Raw genomic sequence first — 25,766 nt, forward strand, 5'->3', positions numbered from 1 at the left:
AGGGCACCTGGGTGGCTCAGTCGGTTGAGCATCTGATATTGGCTTAGGTCATGATCTCACAGTTAGTGAATCTGAGCCCCCCATATCAGGCTTGCTGCTGTCAGCACACTTCGGATCCTCTGTCCCCTTCTCTCTCTGCCCCAGCCCTGCTCACGCTCTCTCTCCCCCAAAATATATAAATATAAAAAAAATTTAGGGAAAAAAAATCAGTGAAATATAGTTCTTAAAAATACAGTTTGACTATGTTTCATTTCGCATGTAAATGTTAAATGAGAATAAAAAAGGAAACTCAAAATTGATTTTGTCATGACATAAAAAGCAAGTAACATGCCTCAAGTTTTTCCTAAAAAGATTACTATAATCTGAAAAATGTTTTTTAAAAAGTACACTACTTATATTCTATTAAATATTATTTAGGAAAATAAACATAATCTGGTATATACAAACACCATGGTCTGTAAAATGAAGGCCTAATATAGGCTTTCCATTATGTACAATGAGTACTTAACCCTCATAACTCTTAATTCACAAAAACTTGGCTGATGTAAAAAAATTTGTCTCCAAAGGGTTTTGTAAAAACCCAACATTCCAATACACAATCTCTCAGCTGCCACTATTTATCTGTATTGCCCTACTTATCAGCAGCTCTCCATTCCAGATGCCTATGATTAAAGAAAAATATCACCTCCTATATTGCTAGCATATGTTCCTAATATAGCCTAATCTAATTCTAATATAAAATGATTTAAAATAAATCAAATTTGTGAATACAGGAGAAAAAACTAACCATTCTTAATATGGCATAAAATTTCTAAAATTCTAAATTTCTAAAATTCTAAAAATTTCTAAAATTTTTTTTTTCAACGTTTATTTATTTTTGGGACAGAGAGAGACAGAGCATGAACGGGGGAGGGGCAGAGAGAGAGGGAGACACAGAATCGGAAACAGGCTCCAGGCTCCGAGCCATCAGCCCAGAGCCTGACGCGGGGCTCGAACTCACGGACCGCAAGATCGTGACCTGACTGAAGTCGGACGCTTAACCGACTGCGCCACCCAGGCGCCCCTAAAAATTTCTAAAATTAAAGACAATATTCTAGTCAGAAAATATTATAGGACAAAAAAATGTTACATAATACTGCCATATTAAATTCAGAATGGCTCTTATTTCAAGGAGAAGATATTATTTATAACATCACTTAAAACATCTTTGGCACTCAGCACTTAGAAAAATGGAGTTAAATATGTGTAACTACAATGAGAATCCATGGTGGGACAACTGGGTGGCTCAGCTGGTTGAGCGTCCAACTCTTATTATCAGCTGGGGTCACAATCCCAGGATCATGGGATTGAGCCTTGCCAGGCTTCGTGCTGAGCATGGAGACTGCTTGAGATTCTTTCTCTCTCTCTCTCTCTCTCTCTCTCTCTCTCTGCCCCTATCCCCCACTCACTCATGCACTTTCTCTCTAAAATTAAAAAAAAGAATCCAAGGTACTGCTAGCTACTATAGTTACTGCAGAGAATACCTTGTTCTCTAGGAGCTAATACTGTAATAACCAAAACAAAAAGATGAGTGAAGCAAAAGTTCACAGATGAAACCTGAGCAAATAATCTGTTGTAGAATAGTAAACATTCCTCATTTAAGTACTGAAATTAAACAAAACATTATTTCTAAGACAAAATGAAAATATGCTTATAAACACCTATTCTAATAGTTTAATATGTACACTGTTTTAAGAGATGCCATATCTCATTTAGTTTTAGCACTTCTGTTAGGTAGGTACAGGAAGATGATATCCCATTTTGCTGATTGGGAATTTAAAGCACAAAGAAGTTAACAGGCTTGTCTTAAAATCATAAAACTAGTTAAAGAGAATGTTGACTTAACATCCTAGTCATCCTAATAGCCAATTTTAAGTGGACAAAGGACTTAAAACAGGACTTCTTATATCTCCAAAGAAGATATACAAACAGCCACCAACCTCATGAAAAGATACTCAACATCACTCATCATTAAGGAAATACAAATCAAATCTTCAATATACCATTTCAACTCTAGGATGGCTATTATTAAATAAAATATTTTAGAAAAGAAGTGTTTGTGAGGATGTGGAAAAATTGGAATCCTCCTAGTGGGAATGTAAAATGGTGTAGCTGCTATGAAAAAGTATGGCAGTTCCTTTAAAAAGAAAAAAAAAAAATCAAACACAGAATTACTATATGATCCAACAATTCCACTTCTAGGTATATTCCCAAAAGAACTAAAAGCAGGGACTTAAACAGATATTCGCACACCAATATTCATAGCAGCATTATTCACAACACACAAAAAGTGGAAAAAACCAATCATCCACTATCAGATGAATGGATAAACAACACGTGGAATAAAAATACAATGGAATATTCAGCCTTAAAAAGAAATGAAATTGTGGTGCATACTACAAGGATCAGAACCTGAGGACATTAAGCTAAGTGAAATAAGCCAGACACAAAAGGACAAATACTATATAATTCCACTTATATAACGTAACTAAAACAGCCAACACAAAGTAGAACAGTGGTTACCAGCGGCTAGGAGGAGGGGACTATATAAGGAGGAGTTATTAAAGGGCAGATTTTCAATTTGGGATGATGAAAAGGTTCTGTAGATAGTGGTGATGGTTGCACAACAACACGAATATACTTGATGCCACTGAACTGTACACTGAAAAATGGTTAAAATGGTAAATTTGTTGTGTCTAGTTTACCACAATAAAAAAACCAGTTCCCCCAATTCCTAGACTTTTATTCCATTAATCCAATAATTTCCAAACTTGTCTTTTATTACAATCAACCTGGGTAGCTTTTAAAAATTTCAAAGCCCAGGCCATACTCCCAGGTTAAAACATGGACACATCACTACTGTTTTAATCTTTCAAGGTTATTCCACATCAAGTTTGGCTACTGCATTAATCTATATTTCTGTAGCTCTCATGGTACCATTTTTAATTTCTTAAATTTATAACTTCAACATTAGGTATTCTGAACATATCTCCATGAACAAGAGAGCTTTATTAAAATCTAAAAGATAACATTTCATCTGTGAATTTTGAATATACTCCTGCTCACTTATTAAACACATTACTTACACTACAGTGTAAGGAATACTTAGAAAGCAATGATATTCTGGTTTACATCTTCAGATGCTCTGCAAGTACTCTTTATACACTTATATTTCTCCAATATAAAAAATTAGTCAGGGGGCGCCTGGATGGTTCAGTTGGGTAAGTGTCCAACTCTTAATTTCAGCTCAGGACATGATCTCACAGTGTGTCAGTTCAAGCCCTGCATCTGGCTCTGTGCTGACAGTGAGGAGCCTGCTTGGTATTCTCCTTCTCTCCCTCTCTCTGCCCCACCTCTGTTCACAGTCTGTCTCTCAAAATAAATAAATAAATAAACTTAAGAGAGAGAGAGAGAGAGAGAGAAAAGAAATTTGTAAGTATTCTTTTACTACTTCCTATCACTTTAAAAAGATGTAGATACAGAAGAAACAGTGGTCTACAGGGTCCACAATCTGTCCTATCTTTCATGCCCTATAATCTAGCTCCAATACTAGCAAGATGTATGACCCTGGATAAGGGACTTAACCTCTCTGTGCTTCAGGTTTAGCAATTGTAAAACTGAAGTAATAACAGAGTTGTTTTAAGAATTGAGTTAATACACATGAAGTCCTTATTCTGAACACAGCCTGGACAGTTCTGCTTGAGCAAAGGTTTCTCACTACCCTCCTCCCCTTCAGAGAGAAAAAACAAACAAACAAAAAAACCTTCCCTATTATCATTCATATCTAAAGCCAATAGTTCAAAAGGACAGATTATAGGAGTCTACGGTAAAAACCATGTAAGAAATGATAGTAAGAAAAGCTCAAATGAGAGGAAAAAAGGAAGAAGTCTTTCTTAGCACTTAATTTTTCTCATAAATGCTTCTGGAAAGCATGAGAATGTAGAAAACTGACCATGTAAATCCTAATGACTGAAGCATTAGAGAAATTTCATGGGTCATAAGTACTATTATATCATCACTTAAGATTTCAGAAAATAGGACACATAATAATCTTGAAGAGACATTAATGACAGACCAACACAGGCTGCAGAGAGGGGGAAAAAAAAAAAGACAGCAACTATGTCCAACTGGGCAAATAGTAGGTACTTTGAGATAGGTGAAGGTTTCCCCTATCTTTGAGAGTCTCAAAATTTAACATACAATTCCAAGAGGGTTCAGAAAACCAGATAAAAAGCTCAACTGGACTTAAAGTCCTGGAACTATACTGCTAATGCAACAGCTAATATATACACGTGACTACTGAGCACTTAAAATGTGCCCAGTCCAAACTGAGATGTATTCTAATTACTGAATAGACATTAAACCTCAAAAACTTATTTAAGAAAAGTAAAATATCTCAATATTGTTTGCATAATTAATTACATGCTAAAATGATATTCTGGATCTACTGAGTTAAATATATTAAAATTGATTTCACCTGGTTTTTTGTTTTTACCTTTTTCAATGTATCTACTAGAAGATTTAAAATTACATTTGTAACTCACAAAATTTCCATTGGACACTATTACCTTAGAATGCAGGAAGAAAGAAAAGGAATCCTTAGAAAAAATAATAGTGATAGCTCTTATCTTACCTAGAAGTTCAAGTTTTCAGAGGTATTGAGGAACCCAACCAAAGGACATCCTAAAGCTATATAAAATGGCTGCTTATGTATCTCCAAATGAAATTTAAATCTTGTGTTTATATTTATTAAAATATTAAAGTCACTGTGTAGAAACCACAGGTGTAGTAAAGATAAACAGTTTTATGGGTGAAATTTAAAGTATATTCCTTCATGTATCGCCTTAATAACAAAAGCTTGACCAACTAATTCAGGAAAGCTCCTGAAGTATTATTTTAATTATAACTGTAAAGGCTCTGGTATAAACAACACCATCCAAAAGAACTTTCTGTTATGATGGAAATACTCTATTATCTACATCACCCAATACAATAGCCACTAGTCACAGGAGCACTTGAAATATGGTTAGTGAAACTGAGAAACTGAATTCCAACTTTATTTCAATTAACTGAAATTTATTTATTTATTTTTATTTTATTATTATTATTTTTTTTAATTCTAAGAGATATTCTTTTTTTTTTTTTTTTTCAACGTTTTTATTTATTTTTGGGACAGAGAGAGACAGAGCATGAACGGGGGAGGGGCAGAGAGAGAGGGAGACACAGAATCGGAAACAGGCTCCAGGCTCCGAGCCATCAGCCCAGAGCCTGACGCGGGGCTCGAACTCACGGACCGCGAGATCGTGACCTGGCTGAAGTTGGACGCTTAACCGACTGCGCCACCCAGGCGCCCCTAACTGAAATTTAAATAGCCACCAGTGGCTAGTGGCTACTATCTTGAATAGCACGGTTCTAAAATTTCTTTAAAAGAAAAAAAATAGGGATTATATTTCCTTATTTTGCCCTAATATTCTAGTTACAATTAACTCTGCACAAATACTCAGGGATGTACTCCTCTCCATCCTGTGAACTTTGCCTGCTTCACACCATAAGGCGAAAATCTCTGTGAACCAGGCTGTCTTTGCTAATACTTAACCATAACGGCTTAGAACATACAGAACAGACATTTGATCCCATCTCCTTTATGTTCTATCCAGAAAAGATTTACTTTACTTATATATACACATGTAACTATACACATACATATATCTTATATATGTGTAGATACATATTTCCTACACTGCCTTTAAAATTGAAGTTAAAGGTATCTTACACAGTAAAAATCTCAAAGCAGATTTACCAAATATATTTTTGCATAGAAATGAATTATACGGCTACATACGGGAACATAGTTGAGGGAACATAGTAAAATTAAGGTATATATTCAGTGTTCCCTATTAACTTCTCTCCTATACGATCTCAACTGCCATTTAGCAGACTCCTACGTAAATACATACTGTAAGATACTGGACTAGTAGTCTTTTTGTTAAGTTTATTTTGAGAGAGAGAGAGAGAGAGAGAGAGAGAGAGAGCGCGCACGCACGCGAGAGCGAGAGAGCGCATGTGCAAGTGGAGGAAGAGCAGACAGAGAATCCCAAGCAGGCTCCACACACTCAGCATGAATCCCAAGGCAGGGCTCAAACTTACAGGGCTTGAACTCATGAACCGTGAGATCATGACCTGAGCGGAAATCAAGAGTCAGACACAACCAACTAAGCCACTCAGGTGCTCCTGGACTAGCAGTCTTAAAAAAAAAATCCTTACTAATAACTTTCTACTCTGTGTACATTCCTACAAGCATTTAAAACTCTTACTAGGGGCACCTGTAATGCTAGTAAGTCATTGGTACTTACTACATCCATTTACCTGTGCTTTTACTAGCAAACACAGCGACTGTCATCTGATAGACCCCCTACACTGTAGGAAAATACCTAAACTGTTAAGACAAAACACTGATCATTCTTTTAACAATACCTGAAGATGGCAGATTTAAAAGTAATTCTTTTCAATTTTTCTGTGTTAATTATCCTTATAGCTTCTTAAATTTCTGTGGTTAATTACCCATATAGTTGAGGGGTTCTTTACAGCTAACCTAGCTATACCACTAGATTTAATTCCATTTCCTGAGTCCCTGAAGACTGTTACAGTTAATCAGACAATTAGCTATACTGAAGTCCAGATTATTAGAAGATGAGAATCTATATTTAAGGGGCATAAAAGGAGGAAGAATGAAGAAGAGGTCAATAATAGTATTTTCTCCTTTGTTCAAATCAAACCAGTTTCACAGTAACAATTTCCTTCCTTGACAACTGTGTTAATTCTTTTTAAGAAAGTGTATACAAGTTTAACAAAAAGTGAACTGATTAGTGAACAAAAATAGTATATATTATGCTTAATGGGTTAGCTTCATAATGGGCTAGAAGTGCACTAATTTATAATCTAATCTTTATCTACCTTCCCAATTATCATTCCATTGAATTCACTGGAAAAGTTAGTAGTCCCAAACCATAATTTAAAGCAACTGACAGACTTATATGCTGGATTTTTCTATTTGCTTTTTCCTTTCCTTTTTTTTTTTTTTAAATGTTTATTTATTTTTGGGAGGGACAGAGAGCGTACACATGTGTACAAGTAGGGGAGGGGCAGAGAGAGAAAGGGAGACACAGAATACAAAGCAGGCAACAGGCTCCAAGCTGGCAGCATGGAGCCTGACACGGGGCTTGAACTCATGAAGCGTGAGATCATGACCTGAGCCAAAGTCAGATATTCAACCGAGACACGTAGGTATCCCTCTACTTGCTTTTCTAAAGGGAGGGGAGATGGCAGGTAAGCTCCTATGAAAAAAGATTTGAGGAACAGCATTTATTCTTCCTGGATAAAATCAGTTTTGTACCACAACTATCCTTCAAGAGTAATTCAAAAGAGCATATACTATTTCTGATACCACCCCACTAATAAAACACAATTTGAATTTAGTCCCCCTTCTAAATGGGTCAGCCTCCTGGGGCACCTGGGTGGCTCAGTCAGTTGAGTGTCAGACTTCAGCTCAGGTCATGATCTCATGGTTCATGGGGTCAAGCCCTGCGTCATGCTCACTGCTGTCAGCACAGAGCCCACTTTGGATCCTCTGGTCCCCCACGCCACCCCTCCGCCACTCATGCTCTCTCTCAAAAATAAATAAACTTAAAAATAAATAAATAAATGGGTCAGCCCACAGAAAAACACTAGTGCTCAATTACAGAATTAAATAACAAGTAGAATCTACTAGATTTATGGAAATCTCCAATATGAAAAGTTGTATCTTCTATTAATAATAGCCCATTAAGAGAACTTCTTGCATGAAGAGAAATAAAGATACTTCCAGTATCTAACATGGCTCATCGAACACATTCATTTATTTCTACTTCTTTGTGAAGCAAAAATAGATAGTAAAAGGCAGGAGAAGCACAAAGAGAATGGTGGAAGTAAAGGCAACAGACAAAACATGACCACAAAATTTGGGGAGCTAGCAAGCAAAAGCAAAAATAGTAACTAACTTAGTAAATAAGGGCTAACGGGAAGATACCAAGGTAAAAAATGAATTAAACCCGCAGAATCCCGAATCCCAGAGAGGTACAAAAGTTGAAGACACTGGTAGATCTTTGAAGGTGGATGCATCATGTAACTAAAAAGAGAAAGAATGAAAGTTCAAATGATAAGTCAGACTCCTAGACCTACTTCTCCATCCTGTAGACAGGATCTTTACATCTTTCCAGATCAGTGGAAAACTTACAAGTTCACTCTGAATTGGATGAAACAGAGGGACTCTGCACTTAAAGATACTAGATACAGCTGAAATGATGTATTTAAAAGAGAAATTAAGTGAAAATCTAAATACCATACAAGTATAGTATTTCCCCAATATAAATGTACAACTACAGCCCCCTTTCCCCAGTAGACTCCCTAAACATCAGCAGCGAAGCTTATACTCTCTAGTTAGGATACTAAAGGACTCCTCCGGGAAAGCAATTAGCTTAAAGGAATGGGGGTGGGGAGGGACACATACAGATAGACAGGCAGCAGGCACCCAATAAAATGAACAGGTCCCCGACAAGTCACACTACTAAAGCCTGCAATTTCATAGCTACTCACATACAAACAGAATTTCCAATCAGTATTTTAGTGCCCAGAAGTCTCAAGAGTAGAAAAGGAGGTAATTTAGATATTCAGGATCCCAAAATATTACTTCTCATGTACTCCCTTCTTAAGGAAACTACTGGTGGATAGGCACTACCAAAATAGTTAAGACAAAAAAAGCAAACATGAGATCTAGGAAATAAGGGAAAGGGAATTCCCATGATGAATGCTGTGAAACGAGCCTATAGAACAACAAGTCCAAATTAGAACTGAAAAATGAAGGGCTCAAACATGTATTTTTTTAAAATATTTATCCTAGGAGAGAGAAAGAGAGAGAGAAAGAAAGAACGTGAAGGCACATGGGGGAGGGGGCAGAAAGAGAGGGAGAGTGGCGCCTGGGTGGCTCAGTCGGTTGAGTGTCTGACTTCAGCTCGGGTCATGATCTCACAGTGAGTTTGAGCCCTGCATCGGGCTCTGTGCTGACAGCTCAGAGCCCGGGGCCTGTTTCAGATTCTGTGTCTCCCTCTCTCTGTGACTCTCCCCTGTTCATGTTCTGTCTCTCTCTGTCTCAAAAATAAATAAACGTTAAAAAAAAAAAAATTTAAAAAAAAAAAAAAGAAAGAGAGGGAGAGAGAGAATCCCTAGCAGGCTCTGTGCTGTCAGCACAGAGCCCAATGTGGGGCCCAAACCCATGAACTGTGAGATCATAGCCTTAGCTGAAATCTAGAGTTGGATGCTTAACCAACTGAGCCATCCAGGTGCCCCACAAATAAAGATATTAAGTGACAAGAGAGGGGAGCCTGGGTGGCTCAGTTGGTTGAGTGTCCAACTCTTGGATTTTGGCTCAGGTCATGATCCCGGGGTCATGCACTGAGCCCTGTGTCAGGCTCCGCACTGTGTGGAATCTGCTTAAAATTCTGTCTCTCTCTCTCTCTCTCTCTCTCTCTCTCTCTCTCTGTCTTTCTTTCTCTCTTCCTCCCCCCCCCCCCCTTTGCCCTTCTCCCTGGCTCATGCTCTCTAAAAATAAATCTTAAAAAACAAAACAAACAAACAAAAACACACAGAGGGCCACTTGAGTGGCACGAGTTGTTTAAGTGTCCTGATTTTTGGTTTTGGCTTCAGGGCATGATCTCAGAGTCTGGGAGTTTAAGCCCTGTGCCAGGCTCTGCACTGATGGTGCTTGGGATCCTCTCTTCCTTTTTCTGTCTGTCTCTCCTGAGTGCACTCTCACACACTCTCTATTCTCTCAAAAATAAATTAAAAAGAGAGAGAAAGAAAAAGAAACTAATAGATTACACAAACTACTTAAAGGAAGGGAGGGAAGATTTGTGCTTCTGGTAAATAGTCTGGGAGTGAATCACCAATCAGTACATAGATCAAAGGTCAGAAAACTATAACTGAAAAGAGCTAGAGGATAAATATTTTAGGCTAAATATTTTAGGCTTTGTGGGTCATCTATCTCTATTCGGCTGTGCTGTAGTGAGCAGGCAGGCATAAAATAATCCATAAATGAGTGAACATGGCTATGTTAAAATCAAATTTTACTTACAAAAACAGGTGGCAGGCTATATTTACCCTGTGGAGTAGTAGTTTACCAATCCCTGACATAGATAATTAAGTGAAAAAAGAAATAATCATGAACACAGAGGAAATGGAATATAATCCTAATATACTATATGGCTTGACTATAAATAGTATTTATATAATCATAGTAAATATTTTTTATGAACTCTTATAATCTTATTGGCAAGATAAGAAAGAAACAAAGGGAAAAGAACGCATACAAGTATATCAATGTCCAAGTGGTTGGGATGGAAGAAGAGTATAAAGTAACTAAACCATCAATACAAAGTCAATAGATTAATCCTGAATAACTGAAAACTCAAGAGTAAGCATGTTACTTGCTTTAAAATGTATAATAGTTAAATTAAAAGAAAGTTAAAAGGATTAAAAGGGAATGCGTATAAGGAGCACATCTAGGAGCTGGGGCTCAGGATCACAGCTTTTCATCATTTTAGATCTTAGTAATCTGCTTGACTTCTTAAAACTGTATTATGTATTTGGTGAACATTGCTAATTACCAACCTGTATTTCCCCTTCTTCTAATCGCCTACCTAATATCTATTCTCTTTCTTCTTTTAATCAGAAACCTTATTTTGTTCAGAGTAGCAATGCTGCCACATAAAAATATTTGTTTCTCTCAGGATAGACAGTAATATGTCAGCTAAAGTCTCTAAGAAGGAAACTATTTTCTGATTCAAGGGTCACCCCGTCTAAATTCTTCCCTTCCTCTTCCTGCCTGAATTCACTGTGAGTGAAATCCAAAGCAACAACACCCACTGGTACCATGTGGATGAAAGCCAAAGACTAAAGACGACATGGAAGAAAAGTCCAGGAAACCTGAGTCCTTGAAGACATTACTGAACCAATGCACTAGTATTGAACTATATACCCCCAGATTCCTTGCAATTGAGAAAAATCAATTCCTACATAAGGCAAGTGGTTAAGTCTTCTGTCTTTTGCAACAGAATTCATTCCTAACCTGTACAATTTTCTTGTTGATAATAAAGGTTTATGTTCATTTTCAAAGAGGAAAAAATAAAAGAGCCTTGATTTGTCCAGGTTTATCTACTCATCCATTGTAATAAAACTAAAAAGAGAAGTTTAAAAGAACATTAAAAAAAGATGTGCACATAAGACAGAAAAGATGGCATCTCAGCAATGATACAACATAACCAAATGTTTACTTCATATCCTCACATCTTTCAGGGAAAACTAAAATATTTCCTTTTCCCTTCTCTCACATTCCATCTTACCACTGTTTTATCTCTCTTGAAGCCTCACTAATTTAACAACTGCTTGGGACCAAATCTTCTAACAGGCTGTGTCTCAAACCATTTAAATCACAGAGAACTGTAGCAACCTAAAGCTTTTAACTGCACAGGAAAAGATGGTATCTTAAAAGTCTTCTGTGCCTCTACCTACTCTACAAATTAGTGTCATAAATTTGCTTAATTCAAAGTTCAAGAAAATTACAAATACTCTAAGACTAAACAGGTCTTATATAGAAAAGCACAAATTTAAATTACTTTAAAGCAAAATGAGAAGTTTGGGAATGAAAAGAGCTAACTCAATCCAAAACATAACTACAGATCACTATCTTTTACAAGTATTAATATTACTTAACAGAGTACTGTGAATATATTTGCACTAGTATAGTACTAAAATAAGCACTGTTCATTGCTTAAGCCTCTGCTTTCATCCTACATTTTTTCTATCATCCTGAATAAAAATTTAGGCCACTATACTGAAACCACAACCTATTCTCACTTCAAGAAAATTCTTAAAATGTGTAAAAGGGTGAAGTGGTTAGAGAAAATCACATACTTACAGTACTTTGCCAAAATTAACCTCATTCATCTGTCTGTAAGATAGCTTGTTTTACTCCACATTTTCTGTAAAGCTATAAAAATTAACAAACCTAAGAAATGTTAAGTAAGAGTTTAAATAAGATAGCTTACCTTTTATTTATAGGTTTTTCATCTTTTTCATAAGGCTTTACAAACCACTTGCCAATGCGTACAAAGTTCCGGTTCATTAAACACCGTTCCAACAGATTGTGAACTGCTTTAAAAAGCAGAGTACGACATTCATAGGAAAGTCCATTCTCCCACACTCCATCTTCCTCTTCTACAAGAGAAATGAAAGAAACAAAAACTATATCTACTCAGAGCCAAGCAAAAAGTGTTATAATTTAAACTCTCAATTCGTAAACCCCCTACCACTTAGTACATTAAACCTACTGCACCTCAGAATATTGAGCTACCATCACTTCAATATATCTCTACACATTAAGATATCAGGTTTCAAAGTTACTCCATATGGAATAAAACGCCTAAGTGCCATATACTCTACTAAAGTACCTGAAAATTATTTTCCCACTGCATAAAAAAGCAATGATGTAATGCAAACATACTGATTTGATTTCTGTATCCATGAAAAGACCATTTGTATAAGCTGGGATTTATTAAAGACACTCTATACCTGAAGTGCCAATTTCTAAGCTGGCTTACTTGTTAGTTACCTTGTCCTAATTCCTCTATTCATTCAGCTTGCCAAAAAAATTAGCTAGTTAATAATTAACCCAAAACATTTTATGTCCATCAGCATTCTAATCCACGACTCAACTATAAAAATAAGTGATGAATAAAAAGGAAGCTTTTGGCACACAGCCTAACAAGCAACGTATTATTAGCCACCTTAGGTCTCGTTTCAAACAAACGATTCCCATGATTACTATTCAGTATAGGATCCTCTACTGGGGGAAGAAATTTTAAAATATAAAAACCAAAATTTTAAATAGCACTTATGATATAGTTGTAACTACCCTCACTATTCATTAGTAAGCAGCAATTTTGCCAGCTCACCTATTAACCACTCCAAGTTAACTTATCAAAAAAATATTAACATAGTTATTTCGAGAGAAGTCCAGATGTAGTTTAACAAAAATTTATTACTCTATCCCTTTCATACCTTTAACAAAGCATCAAAAGAATACTGCTACAAACTGTACTTGAGCTTTTTAACTTATTTTGTTTCAAATATAATTTAGTATCATTTCATAGCCTATGTCTTGGTAAACAATATACATATGAATCTTCCAATGTAAGTAAAAAAATACATAAAACCTTTCTTAATTCAACACTAAAAATTGTCTACACTACACTCATAGAAAAATAATAAACTATGATGCTTTTGAATAAAAGCAGAAGCATGTGTTTAGAGGGACACATGGTTTACATTCATAACCTACACAACAAATGGGAGAATGAACATTAACTAAAAAGCATATAATGACAGTGGACTTTAACGGCACTAGAAATTTGTGCCACTACAAAGTTAATGTTCTTTAAAGTGATTTTAAAGTGTTTTAAATTAGTCAAGTCTTTCAAGTCAATTAATTATTTTTCCAAAAAGGTAAGCTTTAAAAAAAATGAGGTAAGCTATAGAAAATGACAATACTTGAGAACTGGAATAATTTTAAATCATTAATATTAAGCATTAATACTAAAGATAAAAGGCTTTCACATTCTATTATATTATAGACAACCATATATAGATAGATCTATATAGATCTATCTCTCTCTCTCTCTCTCTCTATATATATATATATATGTATCCATTTAAAGCCAAAATTTCATGAGTTTCGGTTTATTAAAGAAAACAGTAAGCTAGGAGAAAAGAGAAGTGGCACACATGGACTTCAATTTAAGTATTTAAGGGTCTAGATCACAAGTATATTTGTGAGTCGCTGAGAGAAAAAAATCTTAATGTGCTTTCAGGCTAATCAGATTCTATCACTTCAAAATTAAAGTCACATTAAAAGTTTTACCTCAAATTATGATTTATAATTACTTAAAATATGCATGTTTTTAATTCCAAGAAAGTTATCCTAGGAATATCTTCCAGTTCTTAACTTCTTTGTAATCTATTTAGTGTATTTTTATTGCCATTTACCTCAAAAATCCTTACCTTCTGAGAAGCACAATGGTTATAACATCTGTTCTATACAAGAACTTTTTACCAAAACTTTTTTAAGTTCTAAGTTCAAAAGCTACAAAAACCTAAGACACAGAATTACCATTACATATTAAAGTTGTACAGTTACTATAAACTTCAAATATCGGAAAATTATTCACTTAAAACTTGAGAATGAATTTGCCTTCTTCCCAAAAAGAGTAAATAAAAAAGTGTTTGGAATAGCAAAAGCCTATAATACAATAATTTATATACATTTTTCTTCTTTTCTTAGAGACACAGAGCAGGAGAGAGGGACAGCGGGAAAGAGAGACCATCCTAAGCAGGCTCCACACTCAATGCAGAGCCTGATGCAGGGCTTAATCCCAGGACACTGGGATTATGACCTCAGCTGAAATCAAGAGTTGGACACTCAACTGACTGAGCCACCCAGGCACCCCTACATACATTTTTTTTTTAACATAAAATCCAGTTACACCTGAATTTAAATGATTTAAGAATACGAAATACAGTTTAGGAAATTAATCAGCATTAATTTTCAAGCATTTCTCTCTCATTGCTTTAAGTTTTATCTAGGGAAACTCAGGTGAACTTAATGCTTTTATCTCGAGAAACTCAAGTGAACTTATCCTCATTTTACATCATACCCTCAAACTCCCACAATTTTCATTAACACTAAATGGGATTTAGGCATAAAACCACCACCTGTTAGGGTTTTCTAAGCCAACAAACATCTTAAGTACATCCTCACCTATACATCAAGTAACTAAGCAACTAATACACTAAAGTAACATAATTTCATTTTTCACTGCTGAGGAAATAAGTCCTAATAACTAACACTCAGTGAAAAGCCTAAAGATTTTTTTTGGTGTTTTTTTTTTTGGGGGGGGGAATCACTTAAAAATAAGAGACTACTGAGCAAAGCTTCTAATATCCTGATGTTATAATAACCATAGCAAAAATACTTCTCTACATGTTGTATTCAGATATGAAAAGTGAAATGGTACAGCCAACCCACCCAAGACAATGATATGTACCTCTTACACTAATTAAAACAAGTCCTTGAATTGCAACACAAGTACTACAATAGAGAAGGGAGGTAGAGGGGAACACATGGCAAATCTTTACCTAGCTCTTTTGAATTTAATCAACCATAGCCTAATGGAAAAAGTCTGCTTAATGCACTTAAATGTTTTTTCTCCTCTTGTATCTGTATCCCCAGAGAAAACAGGTTCAATTTTGTTTATAGTACTTTTCCATCAGAACTCTTAGCATTAGAATTCTTCATCATCGTTACTTGAAAAATTTTTACAAAGTATCTATTTGAAAAAAACAATACAAAAGTTCACATGCTAAATTTGATAACCATAAAATATTTTTTTCCTGAGGATACAAGACTACAGCGATGATGATAAACTATGTGATAGGTCATTAAAATAATTCTGAGTGGTGGGGCGCCTGGCTGGCTCAGTCGGTAGACATACGACTCTTGATCTGGGGGGTTGTGAATTCAAGCCCCTCATTGGATATAGACATTACTTAAAAATAAAATCTTTAAAAATAATAATTCTGAGTGGGGGAAAAAATGAAAAGAACAAATGAGCTGACACACCTAACACCTAATATTCAACATTTTTCTCAAAACTGACATCTTTAAACATTTCAACAATAGACCATTAAAAAAGGAATCTTTTCCTAAATAATTTTGACAAACTATTAAAACACAACATACACTAATGAATAATGAATGGGTCAAAATGATGGCAGAAAATACTACCTGAAAAAAAAATATCCTGAAAGAGTAAAGAGAAATGTTTTTATTTTTATTATTTTTTTTAATGTTTATTTTTGACAGAGAGAGAGAGAGAGAGAGAGAGAGAGAGAGAGAGAGAGACAGCATGAGCGAGGGAGGGGCAGAGAGAGAGGTAGATACAGAATCCAAAGCAGGCTCCAGGCTCTGAGCTGTCAGCACAGAGCCCGACGCGGGGCTCGAACTCACAGACCGCGAGATCATGACCAGAGCCGAACGAAGTCGGACGCTCAACCGACTGAGCCAACCAGGCGCCCCAAAAAGAAATGTTTAAACGTCTAATTCAGCGTTTGTCTTGAATAATATAATTGCCCATTCAGTCATTCACTCAACAAATATTACTGAGAGCCTTAAGCTGACAGCATCATTGATCTATGGCAAAACCTGAAAAGCTCTGGTTTAAATACCCTAATATATGTTGACGATTATCTTTGATATGAAGGTTTAAAAAAATAGTTTCTTGCTTAAAATGGACAGTACACAGAAGAAACAGGACAAACAAAATTGTCCTAAAAGACAAGTGAATAAAAAAGCTGGGTCACAAGTAAATTATGGAAGAAGACAAAAATGAATTAACTCCCTTCAGGGTAGCTAGAGAACAAAAGTTTTTAGTTTGGCTGCACTAGATTCCTATACTTCACTGCTGTTTATCTATTTGTTAATCCTGTTAAAGCTGCTACTCAAGGTTAAATTCCATTGTAATTAATATCCTTCAATAAAAGAATCTAAAATTCTAAGACTAACGAATGGCCCATTTAGTTTGACAGTATTATGATGAAATTCTTGTATAATGAAAAGTATTTGGACATGTAGCTAAAATTCCATATATACACCACAGGAGCCAGAAAAAATAACAAGTATTTTTAGCCCTGACTTTGTTTTTTTAGTTCTCAAGGTATCAAGTTTTCTCAAAGTCTCATCACATTCTAGCTTACTATAATTTTTTTTTTTTAAAGATGTAAACCTTCAGGAGAGGTTTTGTTTTTATTCTTATTTAAGGGAAAGACTAAAAGCCAATAATGACAGCAATAAAATTCCAAAAAAGTGAAGGCATAAAACAAAAATACCCAGAAAAAATTCTTCTCCTTCAAGGACACACTAATGGTAATAAAACAATCTTGCTTTGATGCAAACTAATAGCACACTTAAAAGAAAAAATCAGTCCTGCCCACTATAGATAGGACTTGTGACCAGAGAAATTAAGCTAAAATTTTCCCAGCACCAGTTTTATATTTCTATCACACAACCACTAAATGAGGTCTGCTACAAATGTTAAAGCAAAAAAAAAAAAAGAAAAAAAAGAAATTTAAGGCTGTAATCAAGAGAGGAATTTTGTTCCCTAATCCTTCTTCTATCAAAACATACTGATATTGGGGCCCCTGGGTGGCTCAATCGGTTGAAGGTCTGACTTCAGCTCGGGTCATGGTCTTGCAGTCTGTGAGTTTGAGCCCCGCATCAGGCTCTGTGCTGACAGCCTGGAGCCTGGAGCCTGCTTCTGATTCTGTGTCTCCCTCTCTCTCTGCCCTTCCCCCACTCATTCTCTGTCTCTCTCTGTCAAAAATAAACATTTAAAAAAAAAACACATACTGATATTGATTCAACTACCCATTCTCAGAGGAAAGAGCAAAAAGTTAAAAACAAAATTAAAAAAAAATAGTAGTAAGTAGAAGTTTTTGGCTTTGGGAATCAAAGAATATTCTGAACAAATGTCTTCCTGGAATGTTAGTTAGGCCAATCAATACTAGTTAGCACAAACCCTAACCCAAAAATCATTAGGTCTTTGCAAATTACTAAACAGTACTGACTACTGCTACAAAACAAATAACTGAGAGTTTGAAGTATCAAAATAGATTTGGTTTGCTGTGACAGATTTTTACCAATTAGCAACATGACAGATTTCTACCAATTAGCTATAAGGTGAGTTTACATTCTATTTCTATACCTCATCTACACTTGAAAAGAAAGGAACCCAAACACAGGCTACACAGACAAAATTTAAAATGCACTATAGAACCTGATCAGACTCTTCAGAACTATCAAGATTATCAAAACAAGAAAAGTCTGAGAAAATATCAGTCTAGAACAGCCTAAGGAAATGGGACAACTAAATGCAGTATCCTGGATGAGGCAGAGGGTAGAAAAAGAATTTCAAGTAAAAATAAAGGAAACCCAAATAATGTATAGACTTTAGTTAATACCACTGTATCACTATCAGTTCATTAGTTGTGAAAAATGTTAACAATACATAAGATACTCAAAATAAAAGCTGGGTGAGAATTATATAGGAACTTTCTATACTATCTTTGCCAATTTTATGTAAAACTTTTAAAATTAAGAGTTTATTTTTAAAAATACACTAAGGATGACATGAAGAAAGGGGTTAAGCAAAGGCAATTCTGTACTTTTATAACTAAATATTTCAGTTAATAAGAAAAACAAAATTTTACTCTTTGCAAAATAGAATGCTTTCTCTCCTTTCCCCACCAAGAAGGGAAATATCACCATAATCACAAACATTTCAGTAACAAGATGTCATAGGTGCTGAACCAAACAGAAGGGCACTGCCTGTGCCTGCAAAAAGCAAGCTCAAACTAAATTAACCAGCTTTTTAGTTACCACCTGGGTCCTTCCGGTTCCCCTTTCCTCAGTGCTACACCTCCACTTGGAACTCAGGATTGCCTCCTGCAGCTGATGCCACCCCTACTGTCCAGCTGCTCTCTTCTCAGGGGAGCTTAAAAGAAGGGAATAGAGTGCCACAGATGGGAAGAAATGAAAAAGGGGTTAGCTAGACAGACAGAGGCAGACTAATTATCCCAAAAGGGAGGCAGACGGTGTCCCTGGAGCAAAGAAAAGGGCTAGACAAATATACTCCATCTGAAAAGACCTTATTATTCTTTAAGATATGTCTGATTTAAGTAACAACATTCTAAAGTAAATGACAAGGGGGGTGGGGGAGAAAGCTAAAACATTACATAAATACCAATGACTATACACACTACAGAACAGGCTTTGGAACGGTAATTACGATTATACATACTACTCCTAATATATTTTGCTTTACTATTTCAATTGCTTTCACTTTGACAAAATTTTTAAAGTTAATTCCCATTCAGTGGCATTCAGCAAAATCTAACAACAATTAAAACCTAATATGCCAAAATTATATTCATTTACATTCAAGATCAATATTTTAAAATACAGGTACTACCATTTTTTTTAGTTATGCAAAAAAGCAAAATTAAACTACAGAAGCAGTTTTTTAAACTGTAGCCCAGTTTTAGGAGAAAACATTTAGCATAACATGAAACTTAGGGGAGAAAAAAAATCCACACAGTATTTTCATTTAACTTTAATAGGCTTTACTTCTAAAACATTAGTCCTACTATGGTAAAACTGAATACCTCACACCTGTTAAAATTCTTTGATTTCACAAAATGTATTACATGGAATCTGGGGGGAAATGGTCTGTTCATATGCTCTGCCAATTTTTTAACACTAAAATCCCCAAGTCAGCATTATAGTTTATCAACAACTAGTTTTTATCTATAGTTTATAAACATCATTAAAATAGTTCCCAAAATTTTTGTAAGGTGGTTTTTATGACTACTTAAAATAAAGATTAAAATAACTCCAGCATACCAAAGTCAATGGAAGAAAAAGGAAGCTGGCAAGCTTACCTTTTGACATGACAATTAAAAAGCAGCAGCATCTTGCTGATGCCAGGAAGAAATTTCATATCCTCATATATATGTATATATCATATATTTGTGCATGTACATATATATAAACACATCACTTTACATATTTAGAACTACACTGCATACTTAGAACCAAGAACTAATCTCTCCAGCAGGGATCTTATTAGGAAAGCTGGAAAAGCCGGAAAGCATTTATCATAAAAGAACTGCAATCACTCTCAAAATAAGGATTAGCTCTGAAGGGTTTGTTCATTAGAAGGTAAAGGCGACTTTCTTTTTTTTTTTTTAATTTTTTTTTCAACGTTTATTTATTTTTGGGACAGAGAGAGACAGAGCATGAACGGGGGAGGGGCAGAGAGACAGGGAGACACAGAATCGGAAACAGGCTCCAGGCTCTGAGCCATCAGCCCAGAACCCGACGCGGGGCTCGAACTCATGGACCGCGAGATCGTGACCTGGCTGAAGTCGGACGTTTAACCGACTGCGCCACCCAGGCGCCCCTAAAGGCGACTTTCAAAACAAATATAACACATACATTCCTACAGAAAAGTTAGTCTTACTAAGAGCTTATTTGAGACAGCCACCTGGATTACATTACATCCAAAAATAAAATAGGTCTTACAGGTCAAATGGACACTAATAGAAACTTCAGAGTACTCAATTTCAAATAAGAATGCTTTTTTTTAGTTATCTAAAAATCCTAAATTTACCTGTCAAGAATCATTACCAAACATCTTGCTGAAGTGGTTGGTACCTTACATGCAAATAACTAATCATTTACATTCCTATCATCAAAGATTCAGTTAACATTGATTCTTACAAAGTAAGCAAAAGCATCAGTGATTACTATAAGAGAGCTAGAGTTTCTTTTTCTAAAGTAACATTTAGTCCTAAAAGTCACAAAAATAAGACAGAAGTAACCTTATTGATACATTTATAATAAAATTATTTCTGTGTAACTTTTTTGATTATGACCCCATGTTCTATATAAGCTAAATAAGTTGGCACTAGTCTCATCTTAATGATAGTCTTTGATGAAACAGTATCTAAAATAAAAGAATCACTTTCCAAAAATAACACAATTAACATATGCTTTCATTCGTTAATATAACAATAACTAAATATGTATCTGAAAAAACACGAGAAAGTTACAACATTTCTAGATACCCCTATAACTATCTGCATATTCATACAGTAGACAACAATGGCAAAATTGACTCAAATAGTTAGTTACATATGCCTACAAATTACTGTTAGGAACTTTATGCTCCCCCATTCCATTTTTCTTAGGTAATGTAACATGTCTTCCCTGTGCCCTGTCTGTAAGAAGCTCACAAGGAAGCTGGGTGGTGAAAGAACAGTTATTCAAGGCTAAAGCCTACCACAGTATGGATAATTTAAGTAAAATAAAATAACCAGAGTGAAATAAGCTAAATTTTTATCTGGCTTCATACCTAACAGTGTTTCACACACAAAAACATCTCAATTTGTAATATAAATGATTTTTAGGAAAAGTATACAATGTTTCTGTATCATTACTTAGAAATGATAAGTTGCTTTCACCTGACAAGTCATGGTGAATAAGGTCAGCAAAATTGGGGTCTTCACCCCACCAAAATATCCACAATTCTCTTCTTCCAGGTCTCTGATCTCGCCGCCAAACACCGAGTACATCTGCCTTAAGGCAGCGACTAAAACTGCTCAAAATGGGGTCTTCCTCTGTCACCGGAAACAGAATAGGGGCAGAAGTTGGGCCTTGCCATACATATCTTTTCCATTTAATTCCCGTCAAGTCAGCCTAAAGAAAAGAAAGCGTGATTATTGCACATTCAAAGTCAAAAGCACTCACTTTTAAAGTCCCTTCTTTAAGACATTATAATTTTTCAATATATACTTAAGATATTAAAGCAGATTGACTGAAAAAAAAATGTTTGATAAGTGAACCAAAAATTTAAGGACCAGAAACAGTTAAAAAATTAACACTGACATATCATTGAATATCAACAAATACTGTGTCCCAAAGAGAAATAAAAGAAATGTAATAATGTTAAATACAAACATGTACTTTAATACTGCACACTTAGTAAACATTTCCTAAGTTCTGTTCCAACTGGTCACACTTGTAACAGAAAATTAATTTTTAAAGACTCATCATTCCATGTTTATAGAAGTGATGTCTCTAATGAAAAGAAACGTGAACTATAACTGAAAAAATTTATTAGTTCTTCACATATCCCTTTTAGGAAAAGTGAAATAGGTGCTCACAAAGAACTGTCAAGATTTGTAGTAGTCTATTTTCAAAGAACCTGATACTAAAAGTACCAAAAATAGACGGAGCCAGAAATGTAAAACCTGCTGTTATGTCTTAACATCTGAAGATGATGCTGATTAATGGACATTGTACAAGAAAACATTTTATAAGAGAGAAGGGCGCTAAAAATCCCTATTTGGCACAGTGAAAGAAATTCGACAGAGGAAATTCAGTAATTCTTTACTGCGCTTAAAGGTGTAAAGCCTAAAGTGCCAAAAATGAAACTGCTGATACATGACTGGCAGTTTACACTTGCCAACTAGTTGTGCTCCGCCCACTCAGTTCACTTACCTATCAGATTCTCTCTTAATATTTCTCATAGCACAGAAAATATAAAAAAAAAGTCACTGAAACTTTAAATCATGGGTGAAGCTAAGCTACTGCCCAACTGAGGACTAAATATTTGCAACAGTTGGTACTTTTCAAAGTCTTAACAGTTGGATGTTCCCAGAACTGGGCCAACCTATACAATTGTCATTCTTGCATCCAACTTCCCTAGACTTTTCAATAAAACGAGGAGCAGCCTGCTCAAAGCATTCTAAAAATACAAGCAAAAGACAAATAAAAAAAAAAAATTAGTGCAAAATCATGACACATCCATTAGTCCGTTTCACTCTCACACAAACATAATGTAATAAAAGCAAGATGGCTAGAAATTGTCAAAACGGTAAACTGTTTTCAAAGTTTAAAGAGAAAACATGAAATAGTATCTACTGGTTTTTATACAGAGATATGAACTCATCGGAGGAAAAAACTAATCTGCTAGTTTGACTCATCAGAAGAACGTAAAACGAAAAGAGATTTTTAGTATCTAAGTTCCGGGGTACTGTTTATTGGGGGAAACCAAACTACCGGAGTGAGGCATAAAGGCACCGGGAGAATGGGCAATATGCAAAGTGTGAAGAAAGATACACGGTCAATAATGTGAAAAGCAATAGTTAAGAAACACAGAGGGAAATGTGAGTGTCCAGCCAGATAAGGAGCACAAGTTGAAGGCAGGACTATGGTGAGAAAGAGTCAGAAACAAGGAAGGAAAAAAAAAAAAAAAAAAAAAAAAAAAAAAAAAAAAGCCAGCACTCCTACACCAGAGCCCAGGATGGTGGGTGAGCGAACGCGTTTCCCGGGGTTGGTGCGGAGCTGGGCCGCCACGCCGGCTCTGGCTGGGCCTAGCCTAGGGACTCGGGCATCTGGATCAGACCCGGACCCCCTCCCCCACGGCCCAAGGGCGCACCTCGCCGCCCCCTCCCCCACCGCCCCGTTCGCCGGGGCCTCTGCCCGCGGCCCGGGCACTTACCAGGCAGAAGAGGTTACAGTGACAATCTTCCAGGCTGGCCCCGTTCGGCACGAAGGAGGAACTCATCGTCCCTCACAGCAGCCGCCGCCGGCGCCACAACCCACCATCCGCCATTACCGCCGCCTCCGACCAGAGAGAGAAACACAGACACCGGGGAGGGCGGGGGGGTGGTGGTTGGGGGAGCGGTGGAAGAGGAGGCCGCCGGGCCGCCCGCCCTCCCCACCCACCCCCCCCGCCGCCGCGAGCAGCCCCCGCCGCCCGGCCGGCACCTAGCCGCCCGGGGCCCAGGGCCGACGGGAGGGCCGCGCCGCGCTCGCCCCGCGGGCCGGACTGCAGCCGCCGCGGAGCCCGCGGACGCTCGTTCCTCTCTGGGGGACAGAGGAGATATGGGCCCCTTCCACAAGGAAAAATAATAAATTACACAATAAATAATTAAAATCGAGTCCGAGAGGGCAGAGCACAGGCCCTGGAGACTTCTCCCGGGCGGGGAGGCGCCCGTAGAGGGGCAGGAAGGGCAAGAACCGGGAGAGAAGCTCAGGCCCCCGGCCCGGCAGCGGCGATGTCCTTAAGCCCAGAATCTCTTCAGCGGCGGAGGTGGTGGCGGCGTCTGCGGGCTGAGACCATTCTCTGGCTGTGTCTTCGTGTCGTCCCTGGGCCAAGCCGGCCTAACGTCTGCTCTACTGCGGCCTCACCGCCCGGACGCCGTAGTCTCCCCCATTTTGTGGGCCCAGCGGGCGGTGTTTTTCCCCCTTTAATCCGAATTCACGGGTTTTCCCTTCGCTTTAATGGCGGCCACAGGGACCAGCTCGCCCTCTCTGCTCGCCCATTGGCCGCCTTGAGGTCACGTGGGCTCGGGCTCCGTGGGGAGGAGGAGAGAGAAGGGAGTGAGAGAGGGCCGGGAAGCTTTCGGCGGAGGCGGTGAGCCCTGGGGACCGGACAACCAGCTGGCGGCTACTAAGATAGCGCCATCTGCTGGGTGCCCCAGCTAGTGTAAGATGACCCCGGGCCCCAGGCCCTACCTTGTTCCTTGCTGGGAATTTGCAGTGCAAGAGGGTTGTATCACAAATCTGATAATTACGTGGAAATCAGTTTGATTTCGTCGTAAGAGAAAGTGTTGTAAAAATTCTCAGGCATCCTCAATCCTCATTTTTTCCAGGGGACCACTGAGGTGTTTTGCAAACCTCCGAGCTTGGGAGTCAGACGACCTGAGATAGAACTTGGACCCTTAAAAGTTGTGATACTAAGAAAGAAATGTAGGGGCGCCTGGGTGGCGCAGTCGGTTGAGCCTCCGACTTCAGCCAGGTCACGATCTCACGGTCCGGGAGTTCGAGCCCCACGTCAGGCTCTGGGCTGATGGCTCAGAGCCTGGAGCCTGTTTCCGATTCTGTGTGTCTCCCTCTCTCTCTGCCCCTCCCCCGTTCATGCTCTGTCTCTCTCTGTCCCAAAAATAAAAATAAAACGTTGAAAAAAAAAATTTAAAAAAATAAAAAATAAAAAAAAAGAAAGAAATGTATAAGAAACAATATAGCCTCGTTGTTAATAGCCTGAGAGTTAGAGCCACACTGTTGAGGTTCAAACCTTGAGCTAGTCACCTCTTTGTGTCTCAGTTTCCTCATTTGTGAAGTGGGGAAGAGATACCCCCTATCTCACAGGATTGTTGTGATAATTAATACATATAAAGCAGGTATCCCAGTACCTGGGATAGATCTGCATTGCTAAGAGTTATCTATTATTGTTGTCATCATTACCTCATAAGATTATTGTGAGGAGTTGGTGAACCAGTCAGTTTAAGTGAAGTGCCCACCAGTATAATCTCTGTGAGAACTAGAACTTTGTTTTGCTTACCGCTGTATCACTAGGGCATAAAACAAGGTTCCTAGAACACAGTAGGTGCTTGATATTTGTAAATCTGCAAATCAATGAATAGTAAGAAGTGGCAAGTAAGATATTAGTTCCCTTCCCTATAAAACATTCAATTCTTTACTAGATTACACTTAAGTATAAGAATTCAAACATTTTCCCTGAGGTTTTCTCTCTCCCCTAACAGTGGGGAGACAGAAAGGAAGTAAGAGAGAGAATGGAAGAAGGGAAGGAGAGGTAAAGGTGAATCAAAAGTTAGGGGGTGCCTGGGTACTCAGTTAGTTGAGCTTCCGACTCTTGATTTGGACTCAGGTTACAATTTCATGGTCAAAAGATCCAGCCTCGCATGGCTCGCTCTGTGCTGGGAGTGGAGGCTGCTTAAGATTCTCTCTCTCATCTTGATGATGAAAGTTGAACTTTCTTTCATGTATTTGTTGTCTTTAAAATTTTTATTTCTTGGGGCACCTGGGTGGCTGAGTCAGTTGAGCATCCGACTTGGACTCAGGTCATGATCTGGGGGTTCATGGGTCCGAGCCCCACATCGGGCTGTACTGACAGCTCAGAGCCTGGAGCCTGCTTCAGATTCTGTGTCTCCCTCTT

The 25,766-nt window shown here is 37.4% G+C and overlaps 1 protein-coding gene across 2 annotated transcripts in view; it reads right to left on the reverse strand.

The window, feature by feature from the left end:
• Positions 1-23,622, reverse strand: part of MED13 (mediator complex subunit 13) — a 110,536-nt gene extending 86,914 nt beyond the window's left edge. For both annotated transcript variants that reach the window (XR_007147062.1, XM_047833949.1), the window contains exons 1-3: positions 23,307-23,622; positions 21,265-21,499; positions 12,177-12,345 (exon numbers count right to left, since the gene is read on the reverse strand). Coding sequence is in view for 1 of the 2 variants with exons in the window: in XM_047833949.1 (XP_047689905.1) it covers positions 12,177-12,345; positions 21,265-21,499; positions 23,307-23,372 (470 nt within the window). In the remaining variant the exon portion in view is untranslated. The remainder of the gene's footprint in view (positions 1-12,176; positions 12,346-21,264; positions 21,500-23,306) is intronic.
• Between the last annotated feature and the right edge of the window lie 2,144 nt (positions 23,623-25,766).

Source organism: Prionailurus viverrinus, chromosome E1 (assembly GCF_022837055.1).
Source record: "Prionailurus viverrinus isolate Anna chromosome E1, UM_Priviv_1.0, whole genome shotgun sequence".
Taxonomy (NCBI): Eukaryota; Metazoa; Chordata; class Mammalia; order Carnivora; family Felidae; genus Prionailurus; species Prionailurus viverrinus.